Here is a 12,643-nt window from a genome sequence, read left to right on the forward strand (position 1 = left end):
CACTTTTGGTGAGGGAAACTTTCATCTGTTTTGGAGCAAAAGGTTTTTACCTTTGCACACGTCTTGCTCAAAACGTAAAAAAGTCTACTTTCATCATTTTTCTTTTCTCCTACCTCATACATAAAAGTTGATGTTTAAAGAATTAATGGGGTTATATGCAAAAGGTTGCATTAAAGTTGCTTTTACGTTCAACCCAAAGAACGGGAACGTGGAAGTACGTATAAAGGTGGGGGGGGGGGAGTTGGTACTAAAACCAGTTGCTACGAAGAATCTCCACTATGTCTATTACACTATGGAATATACTATTACTTGGCTATTTTTCGCGCGGTTTAGGAAGATAATATGAGGCAATGTTAGAAGCAAAAGCATGTAAGTGCCAAAATTAAAAATTGATCTCCTATGTTATGGGGCAGGAGATAGTACCAGCAGCTCCGATAGGTACTGCTATACAGTTTAATTTCAAAAAAATTTTACTTGAAAGCCAACTTACGATCTCAGTTTTAAACGCGTTTTACTTGCAACTTAAAATTATTTACTTACATCCCTTTGCTTATCCCTGCCTCATATGTCGTAGAAACAATTTTAAAATTTATTTTTCTTGTTAGATTTAAAAGTATTTAATTTTTTAAATAAAGTGAATAGGGCATTCTTTTTAATTACTATGTACTAATAAGCCTACAAAGATTTTTGTTTTGCAATCTGACCTGCATTTTTTAAAAAAGACATATGGTTTCTTTTGGGCATCCAGGAACACATGTAAAAATCTCTTAGTAGTTCCTGACATCGTGTTGAATTTACGAATTAGTATTACCGAAAATAAAAACATATGGCGTTATTCCAGATAATTACGTTTATAGATTGTTGTCAAATCAAAGAACATTTAATATATTTTTTGATAGCCTAGATGACTTGAACCGTGAAAAAATACATTTAAAACGATGCGTTTAGTATCAATACCAGCTCAATCCACTTTTTAAACGACTTCAAAAAAGGAGGTTATGATTTCGTCTTGCGACTTTTTATGTATGTTTTCGTATTTCTCCAAGAATACTGGACCGATTTGAAAAATTCTTTTTTTGTTTGGAAGGATATACTTTCCAGATGATCACATGTTAATTTGTACTTACCCACCAAATACTGAATTAAGCACTAATTTAACAAAACGCGAAAGTCTTTAAAACTAAACCTACTCAGTTACGTTAGGTAGTGGTTTATAGGAGGCCTTGACTTCAAATAGTTATTACAAATTAAGAGATCATATATAATTAGTTATGTACTAAAATAATTCATCATATAGTAATTAAAATCAGTATTTATTTTTTGGTTGTTTAGTTTAGTTGATTTTTGCACTGGAAGTGTAAAATAAATTCCATTTATACGTTTGGGTAGGAAATCGGATGTAAGTATGACCAATTATTTTTTTACTTTTTAGTTCCTTTTTGTTTTTTGAAGTCGGATCTTTTTTTATTTGAAAATAAATTATTTTTAATATTTTGCAACAGAGAGAAAAAAAAAACATTCACGGATTGAGCTGTTTTTCATAGAAAACCAGGTTTTTTTAAAAAAAGTTATCAACCTGACTAGGCTGCAAGCATTTCAATTACGGAAAAAGTAACTTTAGAAAAGTGATGGATTCAGCTGATTTTAACTTTAAACGCAAAAGTATCTTTCCTTTTTTAATAGAACACTTTAAAGAAAGGTAGCTGGAAAAAATGTTTTACGGGAAATTGAGACTAAATGTGTAGCATCTATTGGTGAAATATGTTTTTTTTTTAAGTTTATGCGTCTGTGCTTAAAAATAAATCGGGAGAAAAAATTGTGAGTTTAATTTTTCGTCTCCATGACCTAGTTATTCGATTGAATATTGAAACATTTTGCAACAGAAATAAAAAGAAAAATAAATTTTCAGATCCTTTGCTTAGAAAGGGTCATCAGATGTTAACACATATTCGTTTCTCACAAGACAATTTTAAGTGTATCACTGCAATATTTGTAATTGTTTCCTACTTGGTACGTGCCAGCGAAAGCTGCTAAAAATTTGTACTTAAAATGAAAAGTTTATAACAAGAATTAAACCTATAAATTAGTTAAGAGAAGCGCGCTACATTTATGGAACAGTTCACATTTTGAAATGAGAAAATCGCTTATTATTTGGAAATAAATAAACAAATAAATAAAAATTTAAAGAAATAAAAAACCAAGACTTTTTTTTTCTGTGCATATTTATGAACTTTCACTTTTAATCACCAAAAATATCTTTCTCTGCCGATTGTTCTAGTTTTAAAAGTACATACTTACTCTTAATTGTAACAAAAAGTCAGCTTCTTACTTCGAAATCGTTTATAAAAATATCGTAAAAGCAACAAACTTACCATTGAATTTAGCCCACGTGGAACTTGGTTTTGGCTTTCCTGTTGCAGAGCATGAAAGCGTGACAGTTTCTCCTGCAAGTACTTCCTTATCACTTGGGCTGTTTAGCCATTCTGGAGGAACTGTGAAAAATACAAAGCAAAATGATCAGAACCAGGGTTGAATGATTATGTAAAACATAGAGGTGTAATGTTAGGTAGAAAGAGTATTGTATATTAAGTACAGAGAGGGGAGGTTCTGCATGTATCATATGAGAAGAGGAGAACGTTTTCATTATTTGGCGAGTCATTTTGAAATTAATATCCGTAGCGATGAGCTTTCTGATGATTTGTACGGTCGAAAGTAGATGTCTCCAGTGATTAAAACACGTTTTATGGAACGAGGTTTTGGTTCCGTCGAAGATTTGCTTTTTCTAACCCGTTACATCTCTATGGTATTAAATGATACACATACTCGACTCACTGCATACCTATGCAAAGATTTATTTATTTTCATCATGTCAACATGTTTAGTTTTTTTTTTTTTTTTTAAGTAGAAGAGAGCTCGTGGCTGGCCTAGTGAATAAGATATTGGACTAAGAATCGCAGAGCGCACGAGTTCAGAGCACAATGCCACCAAACACCCATCTAATACATGCCGAGTACGTAGTCATTAAATCTGTGAATCCAAAAGTCCTGTGGTCAGTCGTTAGCAGTTACTATAAAAAGTCCTGTGATCAGTCGTTAGCAGTTACTATACATGTAGAGTTGCTGGAGACTTTCCCTATCCTTGAAAACTGTAGGGGGGAGACCGGGGCAGATATTCTGTAGGGGCACGTATTCCAACGCGCCATAGTTTAAGTGTTTCTCGATAGATAGCGACGCTTACCGGACAGTGTGAAACTGCAGCACTGTGCACTTCTTCCAAGAAATCAGACCATTTGAAAAGGCTGCCCCGAGGAAAGGCACAGGCAAGGGCGGGAAAAAACGAAAATCCACCATTCTAACGGATGCTCCTATCAAAAACGCTCTTCAAACAGAGCAAGAAGCAGAAAAAAAGGAAGTCTAACACGGTCATTTTAAAAAATGAAAAAGGAAAGCAAATTGTGAAGCTTCAGCTATTTGTTGACGAAAAAAGGGAGAAGAAGACATTTCGCCATCTCAAGAAAAATAAAACTAAATATGCCAATGTATCAAGTGAGGAAGAAGATGAAGACAGTGTTTGACTATATTGCTTTGACACCTTTTCTAAGTCAAAACCAAAAGAAAGTGGATCCAGTGTATTCGTTGCAAGAAATGGGCTCACGCAGCGTGCGCCAAAAAAGAAGACTCTTTGTTTTTTGTTTGCATTAACTGTCACAGTGATATAGAAGATAACTCTGACTAACTTTTATTATTGTTATAATACATTTTAATGTAATAAATTATTAAGAATGTACCCATTGTACTTACCAATGAATTAGAATATAAATTTTACGTTAACTCCATGTTTATTTTACCTTTATTATAGAAAATTTAAACTAATTGGAAAACTTGCCCCGACCCAATTTTATATGTTAGAAAACGTGCCCCGGCTACGGGGTTGGTTTTCCAACGTGACTTGGTAACAAATATATACTTATTTCTTTGAAGTTTTTTTAATTTTTTATTTTTTAGTAATATTAATACTTAGCCTAAAGTACAAGAATTCAAGGTGTAATCAAAACTTAACTAAACGTTTAAATAAAAAATTTAAAAAAAAATAAAGCAAAAAAAGTTGGAAAACCTGCCCCAGTCTCCCCTACCTAATTATCTAGGCCTGATGGGAATAATGCCTAAATTTTTTGATTAATTGTGGAGGCCTTATTCTGTGCCTAATTATGAAGGCTCCTACACATTTGAGGGTCTTACTTTCGCAGGAGTTGCTCCCTTCTACCTTGCATCTATATTTTACACGTGAATGAAGCTTAGGTCTCCAAAGAGGCGTTAATAACAACAAGAGCAAACAAAAGTGTAAAACACTTAATTCAGAGTATCAAGTTACTTTGAACGCTTTTTTTTTATATAGGCTAAAACTATCAGAAACTATACAGCAGTGAAAGACTAATTGATTTAACTTACCCAAACACAAAATTGAAATTCTGGATGTTTTTAGCTCTTACTTATTTGATTATACCAATTTCAGTAAACAAGTATGTTTCGCGTTTTGTAAACGAAAGAACTCATTAGTAAAAAAATATAACAACATTAATATGCCCAAGTTTACCGAGAACGTACTGCTTGCGCGTTTCAGGACTGCAAAAAACCCCCTTTTTCGATACATAAGAGGTGAGTTTATGGATGAAAATAAGTCCGACGACACTTTCATCTATAAGCACATCTCTTCTGCATTGAACAGGTGTCTGCAGTTTTCTGAAAATTTGGGAGATTTAAAGTTGCTATAAAGGGTGTCCGAAAAGCTCTTTACCCATTTTAAAAATACATAAAAAAGCAACAAATTGTTGTATCAATATCAGGTTTGCGCCGTAGTACTTCTTAGGTACAAGAACTTTTTATAGCATCGTAAAAAATGAAAAAGAAAGAAAGCAGTGTAATTTTGGTAATCACTGTATCGTCAAAGTTAGAAAACTAATGTGAGGAGTTAAAACATTTTATTAAACAGAAAGCAATACCTTTCATTGCCAGAGTTTAGTGTTCGCACAGTTTTTGGACAAGGGATGAACATGAGTATGGTTTAAATGTGGGTCGATCAACATAAAATGCACACATTGAACTTTAGTATTTAAAGGTATTGCTTTCGGTTTAACAAAGTTATCAAATCCCTCACATAGCGCTTGTTTTTCTTACTGACGATACAGTAATTACCTATAATTGAAGTTTTTCCTTTTTCTTCGTGTTTTTCCTTTTTCACTTTTTTACGATGTTATAAAAAATACTTGAAACTGAAATATTGCGACGCAAACCTCATATTCATACTACAATGTGTTGCTTATCTAAGAATTTTGAAAATATATCAAATATATACTTTTCGGACACTCTGTATTTTCTTTTACTTTTCAGTACAAGCGTTTTTTATTTCTTTAATGTATTCCTTCACAATAAAAGAGTTGTGAATGCCATTACGTTCCACAAAAATTCTGCGATGTTTAAAATCTTGAGAATGACATCTAATATATTAAGAATATAATAATTATTTGCTTTTAACTAGAAAATCGCCCGTCAAGGTATGACGAGTGAAAATTGTTTCTACATTTTAACGAAGCAATTGTATGTTTAGTGATATTTTGAAAACTGAAATTTGAACCCTAACTCCAGTGGATGAACCCTAAACTCCAGTAAGTAGCGTTACTTAACAGTAAAACAGTTAAATTACCGGATACACTTTAGCCTTGTAAAATAAAGCATTTCCCTGCATGTCAAATATTATCAAAAAATATTATCAAATTATCATTTCGTGGCACGAATTTCATTGTTGGTGACGTCAGGGTTACTCGATCAGTAAATTCGCTATTATATATATGAGGATTGTTTAAAAAAATTTCTTTCATTATGGGAAAAACAAGCCTAATAAAGCTGAATGTCCGTGTTTTTAGTATTGACTTTAAATTATGAAGTTATATAATTACAACAAAGTAAAATAAGTGAAGATATAAAGTATTGCCTGCAATACACAGAAGGTTTAGTCAATATTTTAAAAAGAGACGTAGAAGGGCGGGGGAGGGGGGTGGTAACAACGCAGTTTGAGATCCATGCGATTAATTAAACATTCGGTTGTTTAGCGCCCGAATAAACACAGTCTTACTGAATTTGATAAGGTTACAAATCTAAACTTTAACCAGTAGTCTAAGAATGCAAAATTTTCATTAAAGAGAGATTTAGAAATTATATAATTCAACATTCAAGCTGTTATCAGCACTTTTCATTTCCACTCAAACTTGTTTTTGTGCAGTCAACGGAAACCGTATGAAAAATCGCATAAAAAAATCTTTCGTTTTATATATAACTTCGTCCGTTTTAAAAATAACTTTGTCAGTTTTATAAATAATTCGTCAATTGAGTCCCAATCTGATTGAAATTTCATGTACCGCACAAAAAAAGTTATTTAAAAAAAATCATCACACACACACACACAAAAAAAAAAAAAAAAAAAAAAAAAAAAAAAAAAAAAAAAAAAAAAGACCGCTTAAAAACAGGTTTGAGTGTGCAAAGGAAAACATAACTGTAATAAAAGCATTGTAATAAGCAATAATTAGAGCATTAAAAACCAAAGTATGAAAAATTAATGCTCAAAATCCTAAATTGCAAAAAAGGCGGACACTTGCCTCTGGTGTTCAAGGAACACGTTTGTCAATGCAGAGGTTTGTGAACTTCTGGATGTAAAGTCATCCAATGTTTTGCTGGATTACTTTTAAACCAGGAGATTAAACATTTCTGAATCAAAAAAGAATTTTTTTGAAACTCCAAGACACGTGTCTAATTTTTAGCAAATTTCTGTTTGGAACGTTGATTTTTCTTACTATTACCCAGCAGTTTATTTCTTTTTGTTTATTTCTTTCTTAATAAAAACAATGCTTGAAATTTAGAAGCCTGAAACATATTTTAAAGAAAAACAAATCTTACCGTAGACGTTCAATGAAGCAACATACATGTCTGTCATTCCTTCAGAATTGGCTACACAAGTGTAATTTCCAGAATCTCCTTCAGACACTGGTTCAATGATGATTGTGGAAACATCAGAGACGGATATTATTTTTATGTTAGAGATTTCTTTGACGCTTTTGCCATCTTTAAGCCATTCGAAGGTCAATCTTTTTCCTCCTGATGTTGTACAAACCGTGGATACACGCTGACCAACTCTAGCGCTACTAAATGTAAAAGGTTGTATCTTCCAAGAATCTGAGAACAAATTAACAATATTTTAATTTAGTACTTAAAACCAAACGGAATTGTACATTTTATAAAGCTACTGTAAGCTATTATAGTTATTACTTTTACTAACGCATCATATAAGAAATAAGAAAACTAATTCATTAAAGACAAAACCTTTTATTAAAAATAAGTACAAAAAATGTAATTAAATGGTCTTGGTAAAAATCATCGTAAGTCAACAAGAAATACGTTGAAGATGTCTTTTAATTATTTATCTAAAGAAGTAATGTGATATTAATGTATATACTGCCGTGTGCAGGTAAAGGGCAGCAACTGCTTTTTTTTTCTTTTTTATTTCATTTTTTTCTTTTTTTTTCTTTTTTTTTTTTTTTTTTGCATTTTGTCATCTATTTTACGTTATCTTTATTGTACAAGCTCGCTTATTTGCTTTCCGCTGAAAAAAGGCACGAAAAAGGCGTCTAATTCCAACATTTCCCTATTGTTAATATTGAATCCAAAACGCGTTTCTTCAAGTATCTCGAAAACTGATTTCTGCAGATACTGCCGTTTACCTGCACAAGGCAGTATAACAAACTAATGTGTATAAAAAGGTTACTTTTTGTGTTTTCGTTATGTGAGAAAGGTAAGTAAAATTTTGTTGTTTTAATCATAACATTGGTTCATTTAAGGCAGACGAATAATGAATTTTTGTGTAAGATATATTTTAAAACAATAATGAAGATGCGGTAAATATTTATAAAAAACAAATGAGCGTCAATAAGCAAGTATTTGCTCTTCAACAAAACACAAGAAACGAAAATTAAATATGATTTCGTGAAGCAGAATATATTTTAAGATTTTCAAAATCGGTTCAAATGTTTTTAGCTCTAAATCTTCCTGTGCTTTAAAATGGGAAGTTTTGTAGTGCAAAATTACCTCAATCAGTATCGGGTGTATCGATCGGTTATTGAAAACTGTCTGATACCTATCAATTCAACACAATGATGATTATTGAAATATGATTTCTATAAAATATTTCACATTTAACAATATAAAGAATATTAAATTACTTTGATAATGTGCAGATATTCAAACAAACGGAAAAAAACGATATTACCCACAATTCAGTTATAAATAAGACAGTTGTTTACATTTAAATACAAAACGGTAGCTGAGGAAACGAAAAGCGAGAAAGAAATTCAAGTTTAGTATTTAGCTACATAAAGTGTGATCTTTGTCAAATGTCATGGCTGGATTAAATCAATTAGTAAAATATAAGAATGAGTTAAATATTATAACCATGAATAAGTCGATGGATCTTGTAGTTACCTTTCGAGAAAAAAATTTAAACTAAAATTTTAAGTAACGATTAAGATGTTATTTTTCACTTATTTATTATCTCTATTTATCACTTCAGGTTTTTAAAAATAATAGCAATACTATAAACACCAAAAACTGTTGGGTAAACCTACTTACCAAACGAATGGCCTAAATGCAATATAGTCAGCATTATTACGCATAAACATTTCATTTTCATAAGAGATTGCTTTGTATTTGGACAATGAATTAACGCACAACCTATATTTTCGATGCTCCTGATACGAATATATTGGCATCCCTCTGTTAAGACGCCGATTCGGTTATGATGGTAATTTTGCTTGATAACACTACAGCGCCCTCTTGTGCAAAGATAAAATGATTTTTCTCTGGTTTTCTGTTCAATTTTATAATTAGTAATTAAACTAAAATTAAATGTGTTATTATAAACACCATTTACAAACGAACTAATTTGTACTTATATTAGTAATGTGTGCATTAAAGCAACTAGCATTTAAAAAAAAATTCTGCATTTATTTGTCTCTACTTGCTTTAAATTTTCTTTATGTTTATTGAATATATTTTTTTAAAAATTGTATAGTTATTCTATGTAACATGATTAAAAAAGAAAAAAACATGTTTGATATCATAGTATTTGTTGATTTAGGAGATGACTCTTGAGTATCCAACTACGGGTAGCGACCCACTGGTGGGTCGCGTGTGGGTTCTCGACTTTATTATGATCTTCTGAGTTTTTACTTAAACCATTAGATCGCAATTTCACAATTGATTTTAAAACTACTTTTGTTTATATTTTCCAATTTTTTTTTTTCAAATTTAGGTTTTTGAAACGTAAGCAGTGGTGTTTAAAAGTTTGTGAACCCTGGATGACTCATTTTAACTTTGCTTTTTTTTTATTCACACAATTTTAATAAGACACATTCATACAATTAATTGAATATATGTAAAAATAAAATACAGAAGTAAAAATCGCTCAATAAATTCCATTAATATATTTTTTAAAGTATAAGTAAAAGAAATAAAATAAATACTTACTTAGATTTTCATCAACTTTGAAATGCTGAGCTAGCCGAATAAGCCAGTGAAAAAGATGATCGGGTTATGAATAACGACATTGTTCATTGTTACTACAAAAATATGTCGATTTACGTTAACTGCTTGATTGATTCTAGAGAAATATAAAAAGATTAACATTGTTCTTTCAAAGGCAAGAAAGAGTATTCGTTTAACCTTGTGATCGATGAATCTTTTGTCATTTGATAAAATATTATTAATTGTAACTGCTATTTCATTTCAACATTCCTTTGTACAGAAAATACTTACCAGTTACTTTAACATTAATGTCTTTTTTTAAATTAGTTCCTACACCATTTGATACAATGCATTGGTACATCCCTTCTGATTCTTTGCTTATGTTATTTATTTCCAGTGTTCCATTAAAATGTACTATGATGTTTTTTGCATTTTTGAGTGTGTCCAAATCCAATTCTTGTCCTAAAAATGAACACATAGAGTCAATATGCTTTTCAAATAAATTTAAAAAAATAAATATAAATAAATATTTTAAAGATTTTTGTCTTCGTGATCATCTTGTATGATAATGGTAAATTTCTAAACAACTGTACACAAGTTTTCAGAACAAATTAGAGTTAAAAAAAAGAAAGATGATTTTAGTTTAACTTTGCAAGATACAGAGAACTGCAAAATCTGCAAAAAAGAAAAAAAAAAAGGGTGAAGTTTCGGTATTCTATTTCTTATTCTATCAGACTGAAAATAGTAAAAATGATTTTAGATATAAAAATATCTAATTGATGCTGCTCTTAAAGACTCAAACCGGATGATAACAATGAACATTCTTCAATAATTTAAGTTCACAGGTCTTTTTTTTTTTTTTTTGATTTTTTTCAATGCAAAGATTTACTCGCCAGAAAATTAAAAAAATAAATAAATAAAGGTAAATTTTAAATACATTAAAAAGGTAGAAATTGCAGTCGCTAGAGTAACAGAAATCAGCGTTAAAAGTGTGGCATTCGACTTAGAAAAGGAGTAGAGAAATGGTTGAAAGTCTTGGGAAAAAGCTGCTTCCTACTATTCCATAATACTAAAACTGAAGATATTACTATTACTATTATTATTATTTGATGTGAGCTGAAAATTTTAAACATTTTAAGCACATCCAACTTTTGCACAAGGATCTAAAAAAATATTTAAACACAGCAAAATTGAGCATAGCTAGTGTAACATTAACTGTATTTCAGCTTCATACTTTTGTGCACATTCACAGATAAATTTGCTTTTGCTAAAATTATTTATTATTTTTTGGTATAAACTTAAGTTTATAAAACAAACAAAATTACATTACGGATCTCACTAAAAAGGGGATAAATTGCAAATACTAAAAAAAAAAAAAAAAAAAAAAAAAAAAAAAAAAAAAAAAGATATTTACCGGGAAGTTTAGTCCATTTTACTGTAGGTATTGGCTTTCCAAAACCAGCACAGTTCATGAAGATCTTTTCTTCATTGCGGGCTTCAACATCATTTGGTTTATACTTCCAAGTTGGAGGAACTATTTATAAAAAGAATAAATGAAATCACAATAAATCTATACAAACAGAAGCTTTAATTCCTTACAATTTTAAAAATAAAGTTTTTAATCAGTAAGCATAATAGTTGAATGTTTAAGCTTCAATGTAAAGGTTTTGCTGTAAATATTATACGGAGTGAAAAGTTATGACAAAGGTTTAAAAAAAAAAACAAGTCTACAAATATTCCGTACAATGTGACCTGTCAATTAATGAAGCTTCATTCAAAACAGTTTAATATATCATGTTTTAAGGGAACTTTTATGTCAAGTGTTATCAACAAAATCGTTATGAGGTTTAGGTATAGATATATATTTTAAAAATTTGCTTCTTCCTTCGAATTTACTGCTTACGACTTATTCAACTAATAGTATTTGCGTATTTTTAAGCTCTTTCTAAGGACATAAATACCATTATGCTTGATTTTTCTATTGTATTTCATTTGAATTAGTAAATTATGAGAACAGATTCAGTAAATTATTAAGATTATTTTTAACAGTAAGTTCATTGCACAATGAGTTCTTAATCTATATTTGTCCCTTAATGCTTAGGGCGCTTAAACCTTCGTCTCCTGACATTTATTTTTATTTTAAGCATGTTTGACTGTTAAAAAAAAATAAATTTGAAATTTGACATCTTGAATTCAAATTATGTTTTTTGCAATCACGAGTGTGTGTGAGTGTATGTTGGCGTGCGTGTTTGTGTGTGTGTGGGGGGGGGGGGTATGTCTGTTTGTGTGTGGGGGGTATGTGTATGTGTGTGCAGGCATGTGTATTTGTGAGTGTGTGGGTAGTTGTGTGTTTGTGCGGGGGGTATGTTTATGTGTGGGTAGTTGTGTGTATGTGTGTACGTGTTTGCGTGTATGTGTTTGTTAGTGTGCGTGTATGTGTGTGTGTGCGTATGTGTGTAGGGTAGTGTGCGTGTATGTGTGTGCGTATGTGTGTGTAGGTGTGTGCATGTATGCGTGTGTACGTGTAGGATATGGACGCAACCTGGAGACGGTTTTCGCTAGAGGAGCAGCATCGTGAGGCGGCCGGAAGGCGGTGGTGCTGCAGAGGGAGGCGGGGGGAATAAAATCATAGGAATTCAAAACAGTCAAATGAGAACAATAAGCAATCGTGATTGCTCAAAAAGAAAAATGAGTTGTTTCGGAAAATTGTATGAACTTCATGCTTACATACAACATGAAAGTGTGTGTGTGTGTGTGTGTTTTGGAGGGGGGGGGAGACACCCTAAATTACAGCCCTGGTTAACCTTTGTATTAAAAATGTAACTGCATTTGACATGTATGCATACGCTTAACTTGTAAAATGCAACGTTGCACAAAAAATAATTTTATGGACACACACATGAGGACACTATATGTAAAATTCAGAGTAAATTGTTAAAAGCTTCCCTCCTTTTGTTAATTCTATATAGCATCATGCGCAACTCTTAAATAGTGATCGAAAAATAACAAAACTAAATGATACACTCTTGATATTACCTACTATTTGAAGTTTTGAAGGAATATATTATTTTTAAAGT

The 12,643-nt window shown here is 31.1% G+C and overlaps 1 protein-coding gene across 1 annotated transcript in view; it reads right to left on the reverse strand.

Annotated features, from left to right (window-relative positions):
• The window catches only part of LOC129233204 (hemicentin-1-like), a 62,357-nt gene that overhangs the window by 31,273 nt on the left and 18,441 nt on the right, over nucleotides 1-12,643 (reverse strand). Inside the window, exons 11-14 of the mRNA XM_054867266.1 lie at nucleotides 10,981-11,100; nucleotides 9,858-10,028; nucleotides 6,948-7,223; nucleotides 2,373-2,492 (exon numbers count right to left, since the gene is read on the reverse strand). Of these exons, the coding sequence (XP_054723241.1) occupies nucleotides 2,373-2,492; nucleotides 6,948-7,223; nucleotides 9,858-10,028; nucleotides 10,981-11,100 (687 nt within the window). The remainder of the gene's footprint in view (nucleotides 1-2,372; nucleotides 2,493-6,947; nucleotides 7,224-9,857; nucleotides 10,029-10,980; nucleotides 11,101-12,643) is intronic.

This window comes from Uloborus diversus, unplaced genomic scaffold, assembly GCF_026930045.1.
Source record: "Uloborus diversus isolate 005 unplaced genomic scaffold, Udiv.v.3.1 scaffold_251, whole genome shotgun sequence".
NCBI classification, from domain to species: domain Eukaryota; kingdom Metazoa; phylum Arthropoda; class Arachnida; order Araneae; family Uloboridae; genus Uloborus; species Uloborus diversus.